The sequence below is a fragment of the Scyliorhinus torazame genome, chromosome 13 (assembly GCF_047496885.1).
Source record: "Scyliorhinus torazame isolate Kashiwa2021f chromosome 13, sScyTor2.1, whole genome shotgun sequence".
NCBI lineage: Eukaryota > Metazoa > Chordata > Chondrichthyes > Carcharhiniformes > Scyliorhinidae > Scyliorhinus > Scyliorhinus torazame.
In genome coordinates, this window is record NC_092719.1 from 223480645 (window position 1) to 223506162 (window position 25518).

The 25518-nt window shown below is 51.0% G+C and overlaps 2 protein-coding genes across 2 annotated transcripts in view; one reads left to right on the forward strand and one right to left on the reverse strand.

Annotated features, from left to right (window-relative positions):
- Nucleotides 1–5154, reverse strand: part of lsm3 (LSM3 homolog, U6 small nuclear RNA and mRNA degradation associated) — a 39325-nt gene extending 34171 nt beyond the window's left edge. Inside the window, exon 1 of the mRNA XM_072473089.1 lies at nt 4995–5154. Within this exon, the coding sequence (XP_072329190.1) occupies nt 4995–5015 (21 nt within the window). The 5' untranslated portion in view covers nt 5016–5154. The remainder of the gene's footprint in view (nt 1–4994) is intronic.
- A 370-nt stretch (nt 5155–5524) lies between these two features.
- The window catches only part of xpc (xeroderma pigmentosum, complementation group C), a 41471-nt gene continuing 21477 nt past the window's right edge, over nt 5525–25518 (forward strand). The window contains exons 1-8 of the mRNA XM_072473090.1: nt 5525–5709; nt 10699–10909; nt 11516–11607; nt 12774–12894; nt 14169–14253; nt 16251–16408; nt 17915–18035; nt 23232–23321. Of these exons, the coding sequence (XP_072329191.1) occupies nt 5544–5709; nt 10699–10909; nt 11516–11607; nt 12774–12894; nt 14169–14253; nt 16251–16408; nt 17915–18035; nt 23232–23321 (1044 nt within the window). The 5' untranslated portion in view covers nt 5525–5543. The remainder of the gene's footprint in view (nt 5710–10698; nt 10910–11515; nt 11608–12773; nt 12895–14168; nt 14254–16250; nt 16409–17914; nt 18036–23231; nt 23322–25518) is intronic.

Sequence of the window (25518 nt, forward strand, 5' to 3'; positions counted from 1 at the left end):
TGGAGAAGGCCGACGTGGGTATAGAAAGCAGGGTGGGGGAATGTTATGTAATTGAACAGATTGGCATTGAGAGGGAGGTCCCTCATGGAGACTGGCCAAGATGGTAAGAACCCATGGGATCCAAAATTGAGTAAGTGGCAGGAGGTAGAGGGTGTTGGTGATGTGGTAAATAGTGAGGAGGAAAGCCTTGGATTAGAGGGTGATCTAGACGGCCTGGTCAGATGGGCAAAACAGTGTCAAATGGAACTGAACCTTGAAAAGTATGAGATGATGCATTTTGGGAGGATTAACAAGGCAATGGAACATACAATGAACAGTAGGACATTAGAAAGGACAGAGGATCAGATGGATCTGAAGACAGCAGAACAGGTAGATAAAGTGGTTAAAAAGACACATGAGACACATGCCTTTATTAACTGAGGCATTGAAAGTAAGAGCAGGGAGATTATGATGGAGCTGTATAAAATGCTTGTTAGGCCACAGCTAGAGTACTGTGTGCATGTTCTGGCTGTCACACCACAGGAAGGATGTGATTGCACTTGAGAGGCGTTAGGAAAATAAAGGTAGTTTTAAGGGATTTATGTTTGAATTGGTAATCATTAGAAACAAGGTATAGTTTTAAGTGGGTTTAATTTCATGTTTCTGTGGAAGGAAAGTTAAAATCTATAGTTCGATTCATGCTGGACAAAGGTGTTTGTATGTGTGGGGGTTGGTTAAGTTCCAACTGTGTTTATCTTGTGCTTAGAGAGGGCGATGGCATGAAGAATAAATAAACCAGCAGTGATTGCTTAGCAACAGGTAGAGAAGCTTTTAAGTTTTAGTTTTGTTAATTTGATTGCGGTTGACGATAGGTAGTGAAAGAAAAGGCAGTTCCCCTCAGCTCGGCTAGAAGCAGCTGGATTAGAAGCTAGAGAGGGACCATCTTGCTCAGTTTTCCTAAAGAAAAACTGGAGTAATAGTTAAGAAAACAAGTGCCAAGATCTCAAAAGCAGCTAGTTAAGAAAACTAGAGAAATGAAGATAAGAGTCCAAGAACTCGAGTTAATTAACAGAGACCAAGGTATGGTTCAGAAGAATTCATGGAAGAGTAAACAAAGTGTTCTGAGTTAAAGAGACAATTGCATTAATTAGATTTAAAGATGAGCATTTGAAACACCATAGCATACAAGGCTACAGGCCAATGGGGTTAGAATAGATAGATGTTTGATGGCTGGTGCAGCAATAATGGGCTGAAGGACCTCTTCTTTTGCTGTAAAACTCTATGTGTCATCAGCAAATTTGACAACCATCCCTTTATCCAAGTCATTTATATAATTGTAAAGAGTTTGGGTCCCAGCATTGATCCCTGTGGCACCCCATCATTACATCTTGCCAACCTGAAAAAGATCCAATTATATATTCCAATATGTTACCTTTTTAATAAACTTCATTTTTTTCTACGACAAATGTTTACCTAACTGGCCTGTCGCTTTCTCTCTCCCTTTTTGAATAATGCAGTTACATTTGCTATCTTCCGATCTAATGGGACCTTCCCCAAATCTAGGGAATTTGGAACATTAAAACCAATGCATCAACTATCTCACTGGGGGGGGGGGCACGTGATGTGGGCACAGGAGCGGCTACGTTTCCGCGAGCTCCAACTCTGCTCATCTTTTAATCCGTCTTTTTATCCTTGTGCACATTTCCTTTTTGTCTTTTCTTGGTTTGTACTCTGTCCTGAGAATTGTTAGTTGGTGTTTCTGCATGGTGGAGCCGAATTAGAAGGTTTAAATCCTCATTTGTTTTCGGCAGCTGGAAGTGGGGGTGGGGCCCTGCCGTTAGTGGCGCAGTTGCTGCTGAGTAGGCCCCCACCCTGACGGTGCGGTGTGCATCAACAGGATGATGGCTACCAACGAAGGTGCTGTTCTGGCTGAAAGTCTCAGCTCGGAGGTATAGGTCGTCAAGGCCTAATTCCAAGATTGTGGGTGTTTTTATGGAGGGAATGGAGGTGCACGAGGAGGTTCTTGCATTAGAGAAATCTAATGGAGTACATCCAGCCCTGTCTTTTGAGGTCTGGGGGTGGGGTTGGTGTTACATCCCGACCACTGGCCCTGTGTGTCCTGTTCTGGATGTCGCTCGTGAGTGGTTGGGGGTGACCAAGCAGGTCGCGTCATCCCTCCCTGGCTGGCATCTAGGTTGTTAACCGCCTGGGTTCTGGTGGGGTGGCATGGTGGAAGTAATGGTGTCTCATGCTTCGAGGGTTGGAACCCTTGAAAGATACTGAAGAGACCTCACTGGTCCTGCCTCATCCTTGATTTGGGCTTTCTTCATGCGCCTGTAAACCCATTAACCCTGCGCACGGCCTTTAATTACAGCATCTCAGTTGTTACCCTGGACTTTGCTCCCTGTTGATCATGTTGTTGTCTGCATGATGTTGTCAATTGTTTCAGTTTACAGGGAGGTAAATAGTGTGGGTGTGGTTATCCTGATTTAGCAAGGTTATATCATTTAAAAAAATGAATTTAGAGTACCAAATTCTTTTTTTCTCCCAATTAAGGGGCAATTATCATCTACCCTGAACATCTTTTTGGGTTGTGGGGATGAGACCCACGCAGACACGGGGAGAATGTGCAAACTCCACACGGACAGTGACCCGTGGCCGGGATCGAACTCGGCTCCGTGAAGCAGCAGTGCTAACCACTGCGCTGCCCTTTGCATGAAGATTATATCATGTTAAGCTGAATGTTGGATGTGGAATTTGTGCACAGACTTTATCCTAAATGCATTTGGCCTTATATTGTCTGAAAATCGGTGTGGTGGAAGAGGGTGTTTTTGTTGTCTCTCCCCCTCTCATACCCTTGTCTCACTTTGGAAGGAAGATGAGGGGGGCTGAGGGGTGGAGTTGGCAACCATAGCTCCCACAACTTACTCAGCACTTCCCTGGTGATTGGAATTTTCCTGAATTCATCCGTTCCTTCCATTTCCTGGTTGATGGCTGCTCTGGGATGTTACTTGTATCCTCTATGGCGTAGACCACTGCACAATTCCAGTTCAATTCATCTGCCATCTCCTTTGGTAACATTATCAATTCCCCAGACTCACTTTCTATAGGACCAATGCTCACGGAGTTAACTCTCGTCTTTTAAAAATATTTTACAAACTTTCAGTTTTTATATTTCAGGCTAGCTTTCTCTCGTACCCTAATTTTAAATGTCTTTAGCCATCCTTTGCTGTTATTCATATTCTGTCCAGTCTTCTGACCCGCCACCTATCATTGCGTAATGATGTTTTTTCTTGATGGGGAGATGCCAGCGTTGGACTGGGGTGAGCACAGTATGAAGTCTTACACCAGGTTAAAGTCCAACAGGTTTGTTTCGATGTCACTAGCTTTCGGAGCGCTGCTCCTTCCTCAGGTGAATGAAGAGGTATGTTCCAGAAACATATATATAGACAAATTCAAAGATGCAAGACAATGCTTGGAATGCGAGCATTAGCAGGTGATTAAATCTTTACAGATCCAGAGATGGGGTAACTCCAGGTTAAAGAGGTGTGAATTGTCTCAAGCCAGGACAGTTGGTAGGATTTCGCAAGCCCAGGACAGATGGTGGGGGATGAATGTAATGCAACATGAATCCCAGGTCCCGGTTGAGGCCGCACTCATGTGTGCGGAACTTGGCTATAAGTTTCTGCTCGGCGATTCTGCGTTGTCGCGCGTCCTGAAGGCCGCCTTGGAGAACGCTTACCGGAGATCAGAGGCTGAATGCCCTTGACTGCTGAACTGTTCCCCGACTAGAAGGAAACATTCCTGCCTGGTGATTGTCGCGCGATGTTCGTTCATTCGTTGTCGCAGCGTCTGCATGGTCTCGCCAATGTACCATGTTTTTTCTTGTTTGACACTAATTTTCACCTTTTTAGTTAGCCATGGATGGCGAGTTCATCCCTTAGACTTTATTGAACTCGTTGCAATGTACCTGTTTCATGCAGGCTGGAATACCCCCCTCAATGTTTCCCACTGCAACTCTGTTTTACATTACGAAAATTTCGACAGGACCAATGTAGAAAAGAGGTTTCAACTTGTGGTGGAATCCAAAGTCAGGGTTTATAAATATGAGTCACTACTATGTTCAATGGTGATTCAGGAGAAACTACGCTCCCCAGAGAGTGGTGAGAATATGGATCTCTGCAGCACAATTGAGTGGTTGACACAGATTCATTTAAGGGAAGTTAGACAAGCACGAGGGAGAAAGCTGGCTTTGGAAGCAGACCAAGGCAGGCCAGCAGCGTGGGTTCAATTCCCGTACTAGCCTCCCCAAATAGGCGCCGGAATGTGGCGACGAGGGGCTTTTCACAGTAACTTTGTTTGAAGCCTACTTGTGACAATAAGCGCTTTTCATTTCATTGTCATTTCAATTGGGGGATATGGAGGCAGAGAGGTGTGTGTTGGATAAACACGGGCATGGATGGACAAGAGTACAACACAAATCTCTGGAACACTCCATCTTACATTGTCATTCTGAAAACATTGCCAAACTACAGCTGCTCTTCCAACCATATTTCTGTCCATATCATTTCACCTTTAAGAACATGGAAATTATCCTTCATGAGAAGCCCCAAGTATATTCCACCTTAGTCTATCTGATATCTCACTGCCTTTATTTCTCTTCCCTCTCTGTAAACATCTCAATCTGTTTCTCTTCCCATCCCTGTTTCCATCTCTCCTCCATTAATCGCTCAGTGCCTCTTGCACCCATCTATCCTCCTCTCCTGTCTTTATCCCTCCCTCACTCTTCCCTCACTCCCTCTCTGCCCCTTTCCTCAACTTCCCCTGCACTCCTCTCCCTCCATCCCTTTCTTCACGCTCTATCCCTCTCTCCCAATTCCCCCCCCCCCATCCCCAATTCCCCCTCTCTATCCTTCTCCCTCTCTCCGTCACTAACCCCCCCTCTACCCCTCCCTCTGTCACCATCCCTCCCTCTGTCACCATCCCTCCCTCTCCCCTCCCTCCCGGTGTGTTACCTGCTCTCCTTCCTCCGCCATGTTTCAATCCGGGTCACTCGGGTCCCGCGCATGCGCACTTGCCCTCAATGGCGGGAAAGGGGAGATTGTGAGAGAGGGGGAGGGAAGGAGTGAGTGTGGGTAGGAGAGGGGGAAATGGCCATCAGTCACTCACCTCCAGCCGTGGGGCCGCGGTTGCTATGGGAACCCTGGTCCTCCGGGCGCTGCGCCCCCTGGCGGGCGGGAGGGCACGGTGTCGGCGGGGCGCATGCGCGGCTGGGGTGAGTGCTTCATAGCCCAGCGGCGGGGCGCATGCGCGGCTGGGGTGAGTGCCTCATATCCCAGCGGCGGGGCGCATGCGCGGCTGGGGTGAGTGTCTCCCAGCGGCGGGACGCATGCGCGGCTGCGGGTGAGTGCCTCCCCGCCCAGCGGCGGGGCGCATGCGCGGCTGGGGTGAGTGCCCCCCCACCAGCGGCGGGGCGCATGCGCGGCTGGGGTGAGTGCCTCCCCGCCCAGCGGCGGGGCGCATGCGCGGCTGGGGTGAGTGCCTCCCCGCCAGCGGCGGGGCGCATGCGCGGCTGGGGTGAGTGCCTCCCCGCCAGCGGCGGGATGGTGAAGAGGAAAGGGCCGGCGGGCCAGGCTGCCCCCCCTGGGCCTCTCAGCAGAGGGCCCAGGGAGCAGAGCATCCCGGGCTGCCCAGCCAAGCGGGCCAAAGCCGCCCAGCAGCTTCCTTTCGGTAACTATACCCGACCTCGCATCTCCTCATAGCTAACTTATTAGCTAACTAACTAACCAACCAACAGTGCCATTTACTATACCGGACTGCGCCTCTCCTCATAACTAACTCATTAACTAACCAACTCACTAACTAACCAACAATGCCATTAATTATACTGGACCTCGCATCTCATAACTAACTCATTAACTAACCAACTCACTAACTAACCAACAGTGCCATTTACTATACCGGACTGCGCCTCATAACTAACTCATTAACTAACTCACTAACTAATCAACAGTGCCATTAACTATACCCAACTGCACCTCTCAGAACAAACTAACCAACTGACTAACTAACTAAATAACTTATCAACAGGGCCATTAACTAAATGCCATTAACTATACCCAACCGCTCCTCCTTTCATAGCTTCCCCACTAACGAACTTATCAAAAGGGCCATTAATGCAATTTACATGCAAGTTGTAGATTAATTGTGATATTCAGGGTGGCAAGTGATTAGCACTGCTGCCTCGCAGCGCCAGGGACCTGGGTCCAATTCCACCCTCCGGTAACTGTGTGGAGTTTACACGTTCACCCTGTGTTTGTGTGGATTCCTTGGGGTGCCCCTGGTTTCCTCCCACAGTCCAAACATGTGCAGGTTAGGTGGATTGGCCAACTCTTTGTAAACAAGTGCATAATTAAAATGAATAATTATCTCACTTTTACAACATCTTAATTGCATTTTTTGCAGACATGCTGCGGGGATAGGATTGGAGCTGGACCTAGGTAGGGTTCTCTTTCAAAGGGTTGGTGCAGACTCGATGGGCTGAATGGCCTCCTGCACTGTATTGATTCTATTATTCTATGATTTAATTCCCCTAATATAGACAGATAGTAATAACCTGAAGGGTTGGGAGAGGTAAAGGCTCTAAATTTTAAAGATCGGCTGATCGAGGAAGGAAGCATTGTTGGTTGCGATTCTAGGACTGAGGAGGGTCAACTGCCAGCAGGGAAACATTTCTGGGGAAATTATGATAGTATAATGTTTTTGTTAACATTGGAAAGGGAGGAAGAGCAACCCAGAGGAAAGATAATTAATTGGATGAGGACCAATGTCACTGGGGCAGGGCGGATCTGACCCAGGCAAATTGAAATTGAAGATAGGCAGGCAACAATATTACAGAACAATGGGCTGCGTTTAACGGAGAGCTAGATCGAGTACATTTTGTGGAGGGGAAAGATGGAACAAACAAAACCAGAGATCCTTCTGTCAGACTCCCCCTCAACCTGGCAGCATTTGGCAAAACTGCAGCTCAACTTAAAACGTCTCGCACACTGCCAAACCTATGTCAAATTGCAAAACTACTGACAGACCTGGCTCCTCCAATTAACTACACCACCTTTATTTCACTCCGATCCCATGACCTGCTTACCTCAGTCTAAACAAAATGCCTCAGGTTATCTACTCTCCAGGAATTTTCCAGCAATCCTATCCAAGTTCCATTTGGCATCTCTTTGTAAATAAGTACATGGTTAAAATGAATAATTATCTCACTTTTACAACATCTTAATTGCATTTTTTTTGCAGACACACCGCCTGCCTGTATGTTTAACCAGAATTTCAAACAATATTGCTGTAACTGATGTATATAATACAATCTATATAAAATGTCCAACATTCATCACAGTATATGTACCCAATTTATTGAAAGTGACCGGGCAAGTTAAATATCATGGTTAATAAGGCACAGGGGCCTCTGGGCTTTATAACAGAGGGCAAAAGTGAGGAGGCTATGATGAATTTTTATAAAACCTTTTATATAAAACACTGGTTCAGCCTCGACTAGAGTATTGTTTCCAATTCTGGGTGTCACATATTAGGAAAGATATGAAGGCATTGGATTAGGTGCAGAAAACATGTACAAGAATGGTTCCAGATACAAGAGACTTCAGTTATGTGTGTAGATCGGAGAGGCTGGGGCTGTTCTCCATTAGAGAAGAGAACTTTAAGAGGACATTTGATCCGGGTGTTCAAAATCATTGGGGGGGGGGGGGGGGTGCCTGGACACAGTAGATAGGAAGAAATGTTTCCATTGGCGGATGGGTTGACAACCAGAATATATTTAAGGTGAATGGCAAAAGAACAAAGGGTAAGATGAGGAAGATCTTTTTTATGCAATGCGTTGTTAGGGTCAGGAATGCATAGTCTGAGAGGGTGCTGGAACAAAGAACAAAGAAAATTACAGCACAGGAACAGGCCCTTCGGCCCTCCCAGCCTTTGCCGATCCAGATCCTTTATCTAAACCTGTCACCTGTTTTCCAAGGATCTACTTCCCTCTGTTCCCCGCCCGTTCATATATCTGTCGAGATGCATCTTAAATGATGCTATCGTGCCCGCCTCTACCACCTCCGCTGGCAAAGCGTTCCAGGCACCCACCACCCTCTGCGTAAAAAACTTTCCACGCACATCTCCCTTAAACTTTTCCCTCTCACCTTCAAATCGTGACCCCTTGTAATTGACACCCCCACTCTTGGAAAAAGCTTGTTGCTATCCACCCTGTCCATACCTCTCATAATTTTGTAGACCTCAATCAGGTCCCCCCTCAACCTCTGTCTTTCCAACAAAAACAATCCTAATCTACTCAACCTTTCTTCATAGCTAGCACCCTCCATACCAGGCAACATCCTGGTGAACCTCCTCTGCACCCTCTCTAAAGCATCCACATCCTTCTGGTAATGTGGCGACCAGAACTGCACGCAGTATTCCAAATGTGGCCTAACCAAAGTCCTATACAACTGTAACATGACCTGCCGACCCTTGTACTCAATACCCTGTCCGATGAAGGCAAGCATGCTGTATGCCTTCTTGACCACTCTATCGACCTGCGTTGCCACCTTCAGGATACAATGGACCTGAACTCCCAGATCTCTCTATGTCAATTTTCCCCAGAATTCTTCCATTGACCGTATAGTCCGCTCTTGAATTAGATCTTCCAAAATGCATCACCTCGCATTTGCCTGGATTGAACTCCATCTGCCATTTCTCTGCCCAACTCTCCAATCTATCTATATTTTGCTGTATTCTCTGACAGTCCTCCTCACTATCTACAACTCCACCAATCTTAGTATCATCTGCAAACTTGCTAATCAGACCACCTATACCTTCGTCCAGCTCTTTTATGTACATCACAGATTGGAGCATTGCTCTTGCAGCGAGTCTGTATGGATATGGTGGGCAGGATTCTATTCTCCTGTGCTGAAATCATTCTAAAATTATATGGAAGGATGTTCTAAGGTCTTTTACAGCACCGTCCCCCACCCCAGCCTCGGCCCCTCTCTTCTCTTTCCCCCCCCCCCCCTTTCACATTCCCCTTTTTAGATAATCTAATCCCCCCTTGATAGCCTCGATTGAATCTGCCTCCACCACACTCTTGTCAGTACATTCCGGATCCTAACCACTCGCTGTGTGAATCTGCCTCCACCACACTCTTGTCAGTACATTCCAGATCCTAACCACTCGCTGTGTGAATCTGCTTCCACCACACTCACAGACAGTACATTCCAGATCCTAACCACTCACTGTGTGAATCTGCTTCCACCACACTCACAGACAGTACATTCCAGATCCTAACCACTCGCTGTGTGAATCTGTCCCCACCACACTCACAGACAGTACATTCCAGATCCTAACCACTCGCTGTGTGAATCTGCTTCCACCACACTCTTGTCAGTACATTCCAGATCCTAACCACTCGCTGTGTGAATCTGCCTCCACCACACTCGCAGACAGTACATTCTAGATCCTAACCACTCGCTGTGTGAATCTGCCTCCACCACACTCACAGACAGTACATTCCAGATCCTAACCACTCGCTGTGTGACTCTGTATCCACCACACTCACAGACAGTACATTCCAGATCCTAACCACTCGCTGTGTGACTCTGCCTCCACCACACTCACAGACAGTACGTTCCAGATCCTAACCACTCGCTGTGTGACTCTGTCTCCACCACACTCACAGACAGTACATTCCGGATCCTAACCACTCGCTGTGTGAATCTGCCTCCACCACACACTCAGACAGAATATTCCAGATCACTCACTATGTAAAGATATTTCTCCTCCATTCTCCATTGCTTCCTTTGCCAATTGCCTTAACTCTGCACCCTCTCATTCTCGATACTTCCACCAATGGGAACAGTTTCTCTCTATGCACTCTGTCCCAGAGCCCTCATGATTTGGAACCTCCATCAAATCTCCTCTCAACCTTCTTTTCTTCAAGAAAACAGTCCCAACTTCTCCAATGTGTTTGTGTAATTGAAGTCCCCCATCCTGGAACTATTCTCGTGAATCTTTGCTGCACCATGGGCAGTGGATTCACATCTTCCCAGCAGAGTGCCACCCAGAACTGGATGCAGTGCTGGACGTGAGGCTGAACCAGGGGAGGTGATGGCGCAGTCGCAATCCAGAGACCCAGAGTAACGCTCTTGGGACCCGGGTTCGAATCCCACCACTGCAGATGGTGAAATGTGAATTCAATAAAAACCTGGATTCAATTAAGAGTCTAATGGTGACCATGGAACCATTTTTGATTGTTTTAAAAACCCATCTGGTTCGCTGATGCCCTTTAGGGGAAGGAAATCTGCCGTCCTTACCCGGTCTGTCCTACACGTGACTCCAGACCCACAGCAATGTGGCTGACTCTGAATTGCCCCATTAAACCACTCAGTACAAGGGCAATTAGGGATGGGCAGTAAATTCAGGCGACGCCCACCTCCCCTGAATGAATAAAAAAAATATAAATTTAAAATAACCTCCTTCCTATATGGGTCTGGAATGATTAAGGACATCAGATTCATTCGTGAAAGGAACATTGGTGAAGCGATTGTGGTTTTCTGGCCATTTTTCTGGCGTTAGAACCTCTCATCTTGTGTAGACAATTATTACGACAGCTGATATATTTTCATGAGATCTGATGCGTCCTGTCATTCTCCCGATGAACAGATGATGATAGCCAGGACTTTGAACCCGAAAAACCTCCGTCGAAATCCAAGGTCCGTGGAAGGAGAACTGCGAGGCCGGCGGTTTGCCCGATCCTTGGGGATAATAGTGCCAGAGGACAGAAACCATCAAAGGCCAGGGGGAGAGAAGGATGCTCCCCGGTCAAGGAGGAAGGTGGCAAACAGATGAAGCGCAGTGCAGCTCCCACTGGGAGGTACGGTTTGCACTCCTCCGAGAGGGAAGGGAACAGAACTGTAACCGGTTGTAATTCAAGGTTCCTGGGTGGGAGTGGGAGTGGGGTGTGGGGGGGGTAAATTCACGTAATTTCTCTCTGAGGCTCAGAGTGTTGACATACCAGAAATGGGTTCACTTTCATTTTTGCAACTAAGCACATTTAACTTGGCACATTCGACATCTCTAAAATGTACAGGTGACACTAAAACTGGGTCAGAGACTCCAAAGAATTCTGGCGTCCCATCATCGGCGTTAAGATGTCCAGAAATTCGGTTGCCGGAGTTTGGATCAAAATAGAATTTCTGTCAGCCAAATGAGTCATTTATTGCGGGGGAGAAAGAATGATTTCTTCATTCCGCAGTAAACACGAGTGATACCTGGTAATGTACGTACAATATTGCCTTTCCTTCGCTTATTAAATGACAGCTGGATTTACAGGAACTGTTTTATTTTACCAGCCTTGTTTACAGCTTAAAGTGAAGCATTCAGCTCAACACAGCCAGGGGATGGAATCCACGGCTTCCCCTCACAGTATGTTTGATTGAATGGTATTCACATTCTCTCTCAAATCTCCCTTTCATGTCAGTTTGATAGACCAATTGAAGGAGCAGAAAGGAAACCGTTCCCAGGAGGATGACTGTGCGGAGGACAGTGAGGACGAGTGGGAGGAGGTGGAAGGTAAATTGCCAATTCATTGACCAATGGGACGTAATTTAACCTGGTTCACTGGGCAGGAACAACTGAGATTCAACCCAGTTTACACTCGACACTAATTTGTGCCCCATTTTCTGACCCAGATCGAGTAACACGAGATGGGACAGCGTAGAGGGAGCTTTACTCTGTATCTAGCCCCGTGCTGTACCTGCCCTGGGAGTGTTTGACGGGGACAGTTTAGAGGGAGCTTTACTCTGTATCTAGCCCCGTGCTGTACCTGTCCTGGGAGTGTTTGATGGGGTCAGTGTAGAGGAAGCTTTACTCTGTATCTAACCCCGTGCTGTACCTGTCCTGGGAGTGTTTGATGGGGTCAGTGTAGAGGGAGCTTTACTCTGTACCTAACCCCGTGCTGTACCTGTCCTGGGAGTGTTTGATGGGGACAGTGTAGAGGGAGCTTTACTCTGTATCTAACCCCGTGCTGTACCTGTCCTGGGAGTGTTTGATGGGGACAGTGTAGAGGGAGCTTTATTCTGTATCTAACCCCGTGCTGTACCTGTCCTGGGAGTGTTTGATGGGGTCAGTGTAGAGGAAGCTTTACTCTGTACCTAACCCCGTGCTGTACCTGTCCTGGGAGTGTTTGATGGGGACAGTGTAGAGGGAGCTTTACTCTGTATCTAACCCCGTGCTGTACCTGTCCTGGGAGTGTTTGATGGGGACAGTGTAGAGGGAGCTTTACTCTGTATCTAACCCCGTGCTGTACCTGTCCTGGGAGTGTTTGATGGGGACAGTGTAGAGGGAGCTTTACTCTGTATCTAACCCCGTGCTGTACCTGTCCTGGGAGTGTTTGATGGGGACAGTGTAGAGGGAGCTTTACTCTGTATCTAACCCCGTGCTGTACCTGTCCTGGCAGTGTTTGATGGGGACAGTGTAGAGGGAGCTTTACTCTGTATCTAACCCCGTGCTGTACCTGCCCTGGGAGTGTTTGATGGGGACAGTGTAGAGGGAGCTTTACTCTGTTTGATGCTGACCCACCTTCTGTCACAATGTGTGTGTGAATTGTGGCTTCACATTTGTGCTGTGAGACTGAAGCAATGCTTGACAGTTGAGTCCTGGCCAGTCAGTTGAGTGAGTGAAACCCAATGGTGCAATGTACCCAGAGTTTAATCGCCCTTTTTCCCCTTTCCTCGCAGAGCTGCAGAATGTCGTGCCGGAAGAACCATTGGTCTGTCCCCTTCCTCCGCCCGCCCTTGCTGCAAAGACACTGGAGATTGAAATTGAAAGTCCAGCCCATGCCAAGAAAAGAGAGCGAAGGCCTGTGACTTATTATCGCTTTATAATTTACTCCTGTTCTTATAATGCAGCCTGGCAGCTTCTCTTTGCCTCTTCGCCCCCCCCCCCCCAAAACTGAGTAGCATCCCCTCTGAATCAGAACATCCTGGGTTCAAGTCACACTCCAGAGACACACGCCGTAATCCATCTGACACCATCTCCACCCCAAGGATCTGTACTGAGGAAGCTCTGCTCTATCAGGCGATATCTGTCAGTTCGGGGCCTTAGTGTTAACGTTCGAGCGATGCTATTCAGGGTGATGTCAGGAAGCACATCTTCACGTGAAGGGTAGTGGAAATCTGGGACTCTTTCTCCCAGAAAGTTGTTGAGGTTGTGGTTAATTGGGAATTGACGGATTTTTGTTAGTGTTGGGTCCAAAGCGATAGGGAACCAAGGCAGGTCGATGGAGTTGAGATTTCGATTAGCTCCGTTCCCATTGAGTAATGGAACAGGCTTGATGGGCTGATTGGCCTCGTCCTGTTCCTGTGTTTGGAAGAGATTTTAAAATGTTTCTGTCTCACGGTAGTGCTGCATGGACAAAGAACAGGGATTTCCCCTTCATTCCCTCAACACCTGGAACACGCTACTTGCTCACCAGGGTAGAACTGCAGTGGCCAAAATAATTAACAATACTTTTGCTTCAAAAAGTAATGAACGAGGAGACTTTCTAAAAACATGTCCAGGCATGGTATAAACTAGATTCAGAAAATCGAAGCAGCTACATAGAAACAGACCTCTCAGTACCCACAGAAGGCCAAAGCTTCCTTCCACCCCTGTTCTCCAAACCTTCACCACTTGAAGTCTTTCTCTGAGCTACAAGATTATGGATTCAGGTCCCACTCCCGAGCCTTGAACACATTGATACCCCCAGTGCCAGTATCGAGGGTGTTGGCACTATTGGAGGTGCCATGTTTTTGATCAGATAAACTGAGGCCTTGTCTGCTTGGTCAGGTGACCAGCAGAGTTTGGGAGTTCTCCGTGTCCTGGACCAACATCTATCCCTTAAACAACATTACCTGGTTGTTATCACACTGCTGTTTGTGGGATCTTTCTGTGTACAGATTGGTTACTGCATTTCCTACAGTACAACAGTGACTACATTTCAAGAGCTTTGAAAGGTTTTGGGAAGTCCAGTGGTCTTGAAAGGCGTATATAAATGCAGATTTCCCCCCCCCCCCCCCCCCCCCGTTATTTGAACTTGCTATGAATCGAACTTCCAGTCCATTTTGTACTTAATCCACTGCTTCGTGTCATAGAGAGAAGAGGCAAGCTCAATTTGAGGACTATCTCCGTCGAATGATAAACCGTTTTACTAGGAACCTACGCGTGGACATCCACAAGGTATGTACGTGGACGGTAGCGGCTCACCGCCACCTTCTCGAGGGCAATTAGGGACGGGTAATAAATGTTGGCCTAGCCTGTGATGTCCACATTCCCCGAACAGATATTTAAAAAACCCAGGAAAGTGTGTTTTATGTTTGCAGTTTAATAAATTGCAGACTTCTGGGATTTTCCAACAGGCCCGTCTGGGGAACTAACCTCAATCATTGGTCTGGGCCCAGTCAGCTGATCTCTGAAAGGTGGCCTAGCTGACCCACACAGATAGTCCGGCAATGTTGTGATTTTGAAGGTCTCCCCTATGTTTTCAAATCCCTTCATGCCCCCTGCCCGCCTCATATTTGTCCGTGCTTTCAGTTATCTGGGGCCCCAAGCTCTGCAATTTGATCAACCGTCCTAATACAAGTGTCAAATGTTGTTTGATAATGCTCCCGGAAAGCATTGGAATATTTTACTGTGGTCAAGGTGTAAAGTGCAGGTTGTTCATGTTGGGTTCCTGTTTACGATCTGCCGTCTATTGATTGCGGCTGGAACACACGCGAGTCTGAGCATTAATTGGGTGAGGCTCTGATGCCGTTTATGGTTGAATAGCCTGCCAGATGCTCTGTGCATGAGGAACACAGGCGAGGTGCTGACATTGTCCCTGGAACCTTCACTCCTCTCTTCCCCCCCCCCGGCAAAAGTCCACCGCTGTGGGGGAGGAGGGACCTTGTTCACATGCTGGCTGATGTCAGAGCGGGTAAACTCTTGCCTGTCAAGCCAGGAGATTGTGGGTCCAGGTTTCACTCGAGGCCATAATCCAGTCCTTCACTCCTGCTGCCGTATCGAGGGAGTGTTACACTGTTGGGGGTGAGAGGTTAAACCAAGGCCCCCTCTTCCCTGACATCTGGACGCAAAAGATCTCATGGCGAATCTTGAGAAGAAGAGTTCCCCCCGCTGTCTGAGGCCAATGTTTATCCCTCAAAGAACACCACTTGGATTGATGAACTGGTCATTTATTGCTGTTTGTTGTGCAGAAATTACCAAACACGTTTCCCACAGCACAGCAGCGCCAACATTTCATAGATATCGCATTGGCTGTGAAGCACTTTGGCACGTCCTGAGGTCGTGGGAGGCTCTATATAAATGCAAGCCGTTTATTGTACACTTGCTTCTTTGAGCGGTGAATGTTAGGGGGAGTAAAAGCTGAACGTGCTGGAGGTTATGGACGGTTTCCCCTTCAATGTATCTATTTTATTCACCTGAACCACTCCCTGCGAGAGTTATCCGGGGTGATGGAGGTAAGATGGGAAAGTGGAGTTTGAGGATTAGCAGATGAGGTCATTCATGAATTCATTGAATGGCGGAGCAGACCCGATGGGCCGAATGGTCTACTTCTGCTCCTATTTCATCTGGTCTTATAATTGGAAAGAAAATTGCTTGGCAATGGGGAAAGAACAGGGGGTGAGACTAACTGGATGGCTGTACCAGAGACTGAGCATGTGCACTCGGGGTCAAATGGCCTATTTCTCTGCTGCACCATTCTGTGATTCTATACGCACCTATCAGGAAAGATTGAGCAGGGTGGGCTCTTCTCTCAGACAAGAGATTGAGGCGTGCATTGGTAAAGGTCATTGACGTGTGAAAGGTTTTGATAGATGAGGCATAGAAAATATATTTCTAATTGTGGGGGAGACCTGAACTAGGGCACGTTATTATAACTTAGTCATAAGTCCAGTTGAAAATTTGGGAGAAAATCTTTTCCCAAAAAGGGTGAGAATGTGGATCCCACTCTCGCAGGGAGTGGTTGAGGTGAATAGAATAGATGCATTGAAGGGGAAACTGGATAAATACATGAGGGAGAAAGGAATTGGAGGTTGTATTGCTGGGGTCGGACGAGGCTCATTTACACTGCCATTGACCTGTTGGGCCAAATAGCTTGTTCCTCTGCTGTGAATATTATGAGAAACCAATTGTTGAATTTACAGCCCAGGATCTTTTGGTTGCTCTCCCTGCTGCAGGTGCATCTTGTGTGTCTGTTGGCCAATGGGATGTTCCGGAACAGGATGTGCAATGAGCCGGAACTTTGGGCCATGGCACTGTCCCTGATACCTACCAATCTCGCCATGGTGCCAGGCGGTGGTGTGGAGATTCCATACATCTCCAAGCTGCTCAAGTGGTAAGTGGATGAGACTGGCTGTTCATTACCTCCTAAGCTTGGTCTTGAATTTCGAGGAGGAGAGGGGGGTTTAGGGAGGGAATTCCAGGGCTCAGGGCCCTGGCAGCTGCAGGCATGGACTCCAAATGGTGGAGTGATTAAAATCGGGCACGGTCAGGAGGCCAGAAGTGGGGGAAGTCCAGATATTTCAGAAGTCTGTGATGCTAGGATGCTAGAGGAGGTTACAGAGGGGGAGACCACGGAGGATTTGAAAACATGCTTTCAAATTTTATAATTGAGGTGTTCATACCACGAAAGTGACGAGTTAGACCAAGGATTGGTGGTGAACAACCTTCCCGAGTGGGAAAAATTCTGGGAAATAGTTTCCTGTTGAATCTAGTTCACCGGAGCGCTGTCTGCATGTAACCCCCCCCCCCCCTCGCACGGTGATGTCGAGCCACTGCGAGATGACCCATTCCCGATTTCACACGTCAATCCGAAATTAGTTCAATTTCCTGGGCCTTTCCCCAGAAATAGCCGCATTGTCTTGGTTACTCCTTTCTCTGCCATTCGCAGTAGAGAAAGATCCTTCCCACGTTGGCCATTATCTCGAGGAGGGTGGAATACAGAGGTGAGCACATGAAGCTTCAGGCCTACAGAGATTTGGTCAGTGGCTGGATTCCGTTCTGGGCTCCTCATTTCCGACATTACAATCTTAGATTTGATGGAATTATATTGCGCTAAAGAGGTTAAATTGTGAGGACAGTTTACAGAGACTAGTCTTTTATTCCCTGGAGTTTAGGCGGTTGAGGCAGGGTCTGATCGAGGTGTTCAAAGTGATTGAAGGACTCATTAGGGTCAGTAGAGCAAAACTGCCAGGGGCAGCACGATGGCACAAGTGGATAGCACTGTGGCTTCACAGCGCCAGGGTCCCGGGTTCGATTCCCGGCTAGGGTCACTGTCTGTGCGGAGTCTGCACCTTCTCCCCGTGTCTGCGTGGGTTTCCTCCGGGTGCTCCGGTTTCCTCCCACAGTCCAAAGACGTGCAGGTTAAGTGGATTGGCCATGATAAATTGCCCTTAGTGTCCAAAAAGGTTCGAAGGGGTTATTGGGTTACGGGGATAGGCAGAGCCGAGAACAAGGGGCAGAACCTTACGATGAGAGCCAGGTCGTTCAGGGGAGAGGTTAGGAAGCACTTCCTCACACAAAGTGAGGGGTGGCAATCTCGAACTGCCCCAAAGGAAGGTGGTACGGTTGGAGTTTAATTGAAAATTTCACGTCTGAGATCGCTAGATTTTTATTGGGTGAGTATATTGAGGTAATGGAGCAACGGTTGGGTAAACGGATTTGAGGTACAGATCAACCATGACCTAATTGAATGGAGGTACATGTTTGAGGGGCTGAATGGCCTCCTGTCCCTTTGGTAGAAATGAAGAGGATCTCATGAGGTTGCTGGTCAAAGGCTGGTAAAACAAACAGATTTTCATTTGAAACTTGTGCCTCCAGTCTCCCTCTTTCCTGTTTGCAGGTTTGTTTCAACCTTTGATATTGATCCTTCGCTCCCCAGTGATGAGATGGACTCTCTACTCACTGTGCTGAAGAGGAGATTCGGCAGCCATTCTGCAAGGAATGGACAAGAGATGGTTCACGTGTGTATTCGCTGTGTAACTGGTAACGATGAATCCCTGAGCCTCCTGCACCTGAACAGGCCCCAACTAATCCGGAATTCCTGTTTCTCTAACTCGTCCATCTCCTCCAATTATCCTTCCATTTTCCCAGCTCCTCTTTTACACTCCCCTCCTCTTCCCCTCCATTTTCCCTCCCAAACCCTCCTCTTCTGTCTCCTTACCCCACACGCCTCCCTGAGCGAGATCTACCAATTCTGTGCAGTATTAGAGCCACTATTTTGCCCAGAGTCAGACTCATTGTCTGGGAGAGCCTGCAGCCAGTCAGCAGACAGGAGTTCCATTGCACAAACCCACCTTGCAGTGATTTGGGATGTGACGCTATGATTATTGTTTATTGGTAGTTTATTGAGGGGGAGATGGTGGTGTGCTGGTAATCTCATTTGTCCAGTAATCCAGTGGCAATGAGACGGGTTAAAATCGCACCACGGCAGCAGGTGAAAATTCAATTCATTAATCAATTGAGAATTGGTCTCAGTGATGGTGACCATGACAATATCATTGATTTTCCCCAAAAAACATCTGATTCACTAATGTCCCTTTGGGAAGGAAATCTGCCGTCCTTACCCGGTCTGGCCTACATGTGGCTCCAGACCCACAGCAATGTGGTTGACTTGTAGCCATCCTCTGAAGTGACCAAGTGGCCCACCGTGAACATAGATCATAAAACATTACAGCGCAGTACAGGCCCTTCGGCCCTCGATGTTGCGCCGACCTGTGAACCCACTCTAAAGCCCATCTACACTATTCCCTTATCGTCCATATGTCTATCCAATGACCATTTGAATGCCCTTAGTATTGGTGAGTCCACTACTGTTGCAGGCAGGGCATTCCACGCACTTACTACTCTCTGAGTAAAGAACCTACCTCTGACATCTGTCTTATATCTATCTCCCCTCAATTTAAAGCTATGTCCCCTCGTGCTAGACATCACCATCCGAGGAAAAAGGCTCTCACTGTCCACCCTATCCAATCCTCTGATCATCTTGTATGCCTCAATTAAGTCACCTCTTAACCTTCTCTCTAACGAAAACAGCCTCAAGTCCCTCAGCCTATCCTCATAAGATCTTCCCTCCATACCAGGCAACATTCTGGTAAATCTCCTCTGCACCCTTTCCAATGCTTCCACATCCTTCCTATAATGCGGCGACCAGAATTGCACGCAATACTCTAAATGCGGCCGCACCAGAGTTTTGTACAGCTGCAACATGACCTCGTGGTCCGAAACTCAGTCCCTCTACCAATAAAAGCTAACACACCGTATGCCTTCTTAACAACCCTCTCAACCTGAGTGGCAACTTTCAGGGATCTATGTACATGGACACCGAGATCTCTCTGCTCATCCACACTACCAGGAATCTTACCATTAGCCCAGTACTCTGTCTTCCTGTTATTCCTTCCAAAATGAATCACCTCACACTTTTCTGCATTAAACTCAATTTGCCATCTCTCAGCCCAGCGCTGCAGCTTATCTATGTCCCTCTGTAACTTGTAACATCCATCCGCACTGTCCACAACTCCACCGACTTTAGTGTCATCTGCAAATTTACTCCCCCATCCTTCTACGCCCTCCTCCAGGTCATTTATAAAAATGACAAACAGCAGTGGCCCCAAAACAGATCCTTGTGGCACACCACTAGTAACTGAACTCCAGGCTGAACATTTCCCATCAACCACCACCCTTTGTCTGCTTCCAGCTCGCCAATTTCTGATCCAAACTGCTAAATCACCCTGAATCCCATGCCTCCGTATTTTCTGCAGTAGCCTACCGTGGGGAACCTTATCAAACGCTTTACTGAAATCCATATACACCACATCAACTGCTTTACCCTCATTCACCTGTTTGGTCACCTTCTCAAATAACGCAATGAGGTTTGTGAGGCACGACCTGCCCTTCACAAAACCGTGTTGACTATCTCTAATCAAATTATTCCTTTCCAGATGATTATACATCCTATCTCTTATAAACCTTTCCGATATTTTGCCCACAACAGAAGTAAGGCTCACTGGTCTATAGTTACCGGGGTTGTCTCTACTCCCCTTCTTGAACAAGGGGACAACATTTGCTATCCTCCAGTCTTCTGGCACTATTCCTGTAGACAAAGATGACTTAAAGATGAAAGCAAAAGGCTCAGCAATCTCCTCCCTAGCTTCCCAGAGAATCCTAGGATAAATCCCATCCGGCCCAGGGGACTTATCTATTTTCACACTTTCCAGAATTGCTAACACCTCCTTATGAACCTTAAGAAGGAGAGACTGCAGCAAATAGGGATGGGCAGCAAATGTTGGCCCTGCCAGCGATGCCTACATCAGATGAAAGAATCATTTTTAAAAGTCTGTGCCAAATAATAACTTTAAAAGTCGATGTTTGGCTGAACTGCTTCGACTTCGAGACAGGGCAGAGAAACACAACCAAGGTAGCCATTCAGTCACCAAGAAAATCCGGGTGACCAAGACCCTGTACCCACCTCTCCCCCTTTACATCGAGTCCCCATCTTCCTCCTCCCTCGCTCCCCACTCCTCCCTCGCTCCCCGCTCCTCCCCCGCTCCTCCCTCGCTCCCCGCTCCTCCCTCGCTCCCCGCTCCTCCCCCGCTCCCCGCTCCTCCCTCGCTCCCCGCATCACCCTCGCTCCTCCCTCGCTCCCCGCTCCACCCTCGCTCCCCGCTCCTCCCTCGCTCCCCGCTCCTCCCTCGCTCCCCGCTCCTCCCTCGCTCCCCGCTCCTCCCTCGCTCCCCGCTCCTCCCCCGCTCCTCCCCCGCTCCTCCCTCGCTCCTCCCCCGCTCCCCCCCCGCTCCTCCCTCGCTCCCCTCTCCCTCGCTCCCCTCTCCCTCGCTCCCCTCTCCCTCGCTCCCCTCTCCCTCGCTCCCCTCTCCCTCGCTCCCCTCTCCCTCGCTCCCCTCTACCTCGCTCCCCTCTCCCTCGCTCCCCTCTCCCTCGCTCCCCTCTCCCTCGCTCCCCTCTCCCTCGCTCCCCTCTCCCTCGCTCCCCTCTCCCTCGCTCCCCTCTCCCTCGCTCCCCTCTCCCTCGCTCCCCTCTCTCTCGATCCCCTCCCTCGCTCCCCTCCCTCGCTCCCCTCCCTCGCTCCCCTCCCTCGCTCCCCGCTCCCCTCCCCCGCTCCCCTCCCCCGCTCCCCACTCCCCTGCCCCGCTCCCCACTCCCCTGCCCCGCTCCCCACTCCCCTCCCCGCTCCCCACTCCCCTCCCCGCTCCCCTTCCCCGCTCCCCTTCCCCGCTCCCCTTCCCCGCTCCCCTTCCCCGCTCCCCTTCCCCGCTCCCCTTCCCCGCTCCCCTTCCCCGCTCCCCTTCCCCGCTCCCCTTCCCCGCTCCCCTTCCCCGCTCCCCTTCCCCGCTCCCCTTCCCCGCTCCCCTTCCCCGCTCCCCTTCCCCGCTCCCCTCCCCCGCTCCCCTCCCCCGCTCCCCTCCTCCGCCCCCCCGCCCCTCCTCCGCCCCCCCGCCCCCTCCTCCGCCGCCCCGCCCCCTCCTCCGCCGCCCCGCCCCCTCCTCCGCCGCCCCGCCCCCTCCTCCGCCGCCCCGCCCCCTCCTCCGCCCCCCCGCCCCCTCCTCCGCCGCCCCGCCCCCTCCTCCGCCGCCCCGCCCCCTCCTCCGCCGCCCCGCCCTCTCCTCTGCCGCCCCGCCCCCTCCTCCGCCGCCCCGCCCCTCCTCCGCCACCCGGCCCCTCCTCCGCCGCCCCTCCTCCGCCGCCCCGCCCCTCCTCCGCCTCCCCACCCCTCCTCCGCCTCCCCACCCCTCCTCCGCCGCCCCGCCCCCTCCTCCGCCGCCCCGCCCCCTCCTCCGCCGCCGCCCTGCCCTCGCCTCCGCCGCCCCGCCCTCGCCTCTGCGCCCCGCCCTCGCGCCCCCTGCGCCCCGCCCTCGCGCCTTTGCGCCCCGCCCTCGCGCCCCCTGCACCCCGCCCTCGCGCCCCCTGCGCCCCGCCCTCGCGCCCCCTGCGCCCCGCCCCCTGCGCCCCGCCCTCGCGCCCCCTGCGCCCCGCCCTCTCGCCCGCCCACTCACCCGCCGCGCCCTCGCCCGCCGCCCCGCCCTCTCGCCTGCCGCCCCGCCTTCTCGCTCACTCCTCCACCCCTTCGCCCGCTGCCCCGCCCTCTTGCCCACTACGCCCTCTCGTCTGCTGCCCCACCCTCTTGCCCACTGCCCCGCCTTCTCGCTCACTCCCCCACCCTCACGCCAGCTGCCCTGCCCCTCGCTCACTCCTTCGCCTGCTGCCCCGCCCTCCCGCCCGCTGCCCCGTCCTCCTCCACCCTCTCGCCCGCTGCCCCGTCCTCTCGCCCGCTGCCCCGTCCTCTCGCCCGCTGCCCCGTCCTCTCGCCCGCTGCCCCGTCCTCTCGCCCGCTGCCCCGTCCTCTCGCCCGCTGCCCCGTCCTCTCGCCCGCTGCCCCGTCCTCTCGCCCGCTGCCCCGTCCTCTCGCCCGCTGCCCCGTCCTCTCGCCCGCCGCCCCGTCCTCTCGCCCGCCGCCCCGCCCTCGTGCCCGCTGCCCCGCCCTCGTGCCCGCCCTCGCGCCCCCTGCGCCCTGCCCTCGCGCCCGCCCTCTCACCCGCCGCACCCTCGCCCACCGCCCCGCCCTCTCGCCTGCCGCTCCGCCTTCTCACTCACTCCTCCACCCCTTCGCCCGCTGCCCCGCCCTCTTGCCCACTACGGCCTCTCGCCTGCTGCCCCACCCTCTTGCCCTCTGCCCTGCCTTCTCGCTCACTTCCCCACCCTCACGCCAGCTGCCCTGCCCCTCGCTCACTCCTTCGCCTGCTGCCCCGCCCTCTCGCCCGCTGCCCTGCCCACTCCTCCACCCTCTCGCCCGCTGCCCCGTCCTCTCGCCCACTCCTTCGCCCGCTGCCCCGCTCTCTCGCCCGCTGACCCGCTCTTTTGCCCGCTGCCCCGCCCTCTCCCTCACTCCTCCACAGTTTCCCCCATTCCCAGTCCCAGGAGTCACAGGGAAATGGATGTAGGAGATTTTTCTTCTTATTTCGATAACGAGATACAAAGACAAACTGATTAACGACAAGCTAGCGAAGGGAGTTGGGATCACAAGCATTCCCCGACAATAAAATAATGTTTGAAGATTTGGTACTTTTCCATTATTTGCAAGCTCTTGTATTCTGCATTTCCCAGTCTCTGTGATTTTATTCACCAGCTGGTTTTGTTTTTTACAGTTGTTTCTAATCACCCTTCGATGTCTCCCCGTGGCATCTCGTCTTCTCATTTCACTTCAACCTGTTCCATTCAAAGAAAGTTCGAAAGTGGTAAGAAACTGACGCCAATTATGTTCATCTCACCTGTCGGATTGTTCGGAACAGGAAGGGGTCATCCAGCACTTTGTCCCTGCTCAAACCAATCAGGGCTGACCAGCACCTGGACTCTGAAACTGTTGTTTCCACAACTCTTGAGGATTCTTAACCAAAACCGAACAACCAGAGTTTCAAAATTTCAATTAACCCCATCCTTAACATTTGGGAGGTGGGGTGGCCTCGGGTTTCCACCAACTGTTGTGTGAAGAGTTTCTTCTTGTCACTCACTCAGTACTGACCCTCTGACAGTGCGGCACTCCCTCAGTACTGACCCTCTGACAGTGCAGCACTCCCTCAGTACTGACCCTCTGACAGTGCGGCACTCCCTCAGTACTGACCCTCTGACAGTGCGGCACTCCCTCAGTACTGACCCTCTGACAGTGCAGCACTCCCTCAGTACTGACCCTCTGACAGTGCAGCACTCCCTCAGTACTGACCCTCTGACAGTGCAGCACTCCCTCAGTACTGACCCTCTGACAGTGCAGGACTCCCTCAGTACTGACCCTCTGACAGTGCGGCACTCCCTCAGCACTGACCTTCTGACAGTGCGGCACTCCCTCAGTACTGACCCTCTGACAGTGCAGCACTCCCTCAGTACTGACCCTCTGACAGTGCGGCACTCCCTCAGTACTGACCCTCTGATAGTGCAGCACTCCCTCAGTACTGACCCTCTGACAGTGCGGCACTCCCTCAGTACTGACCCTCTGACAGTGCGGCACTCCCTCAGTACTGACCCTCTGACAGCGTGACACTCCCTCAGTACTGACCCTCTGACAGTGCAGCACTCCCTCAGTACTGACCCTCTGACAGTGCGGCACTCCCTCAGTACTGACCCTCTGACAGTGCAGCACTCCCTCAGTACTGACCCTCTGACAGCGTGACACTCCCTCAGTACTGACCCTCTGACAGTGCAGCACTCGCTCAGTACTGACCCTCTGACAGTGCGGCACTCCCTCAATACTGACCCTCTGACAGTGCGGCACTCCCTCAGTACTGACCCTCTGATAGTGCAGCACTCCCTCAGTACTGACCCTCTGACAGTGCGGCACTCCCTCAGTACTGACCCTCTGACAGTGCAGCACTCCCTCAGTACTGACCCTCTGACAGTGCAGCACTCCCTCAGTACTGACCCTCTGACAGTGCGGCACTCCCTCAGTACTGACCCTCTGACAGCGTGACACTCCCTCAGTACTGACCCTCTGACAGTGCAGCACTCGCTCAGTACTGACCCTCTGACAGAGCGGCACTCCCTCAGTACTGACCCTCTGACAGTGCGGCACTCCCTCAGTACTGACCCTCTGACAGTGCAGCACTCCCTCAGTACTGACCCTCTGGCAGTGCAGCACTCCCTCAGTACTGACCCTCTGACAGTGCAGCACTCCCTCAGTACTGACCCTCTGACAGTGCAGCACTCCCTCAGTACTGACCCTCTGACAGTGCAGTGCTCCCTCAGTACTGACCCTCTGACAGCGTGACACTCCCTCAGTACTGACCCTCTGACAGTGCGGCACTCCCTCAGTACTGACCCTCTGACAGTGCGGCACTCCCTCAGTACTGACCCTCTGACAGCGTGACACTCCCTCAGTACTGACCCTCTGACAGTGCAGCACTCCCTCAGTACTGACCCTCTGACAGTGCGGCACTCCCTCAGTACTGACCCTCTGACAGTGCGGCACTCCCTCAGTACTGACCCTCTGACAGTGCAGCACTCCCTCAGTACTGACCCTCTGACAGTGCGGCACTCCCTCAGTACTGACCCTCTGACAGTGCGGCACTCCCTCAGTACTGACCCTCTGACAGCGTGACACTCCCTCAGTACTGCAGTGATCTCTGTCTAGATTTTTTGCCAAAGTCTCTTCAGTGGAACAAGAACCTCCAGCTGTCTCACTGAGTTGGGTGTGATTCTCACTCAGATATTGCTGACACTTTTAGCTCCTCATACTTTTCTCTTTCCCTGAGGTATTTTGCTCCATTTGGATTAATTGCAGAAATTTGAAAGACCTTCTGTTGCAGTTGAACGTATTTCCTTTTTCCTGCCAGTGGGCGTTCCCTTGTCCTTAACTTGACATGAATCAGTTTATCAAAAATATGCAGCAGCAACCTTTTCGTCAAAGAAGTCTCAGTTTTTACTATAAAACCTAAATTCAGCTCC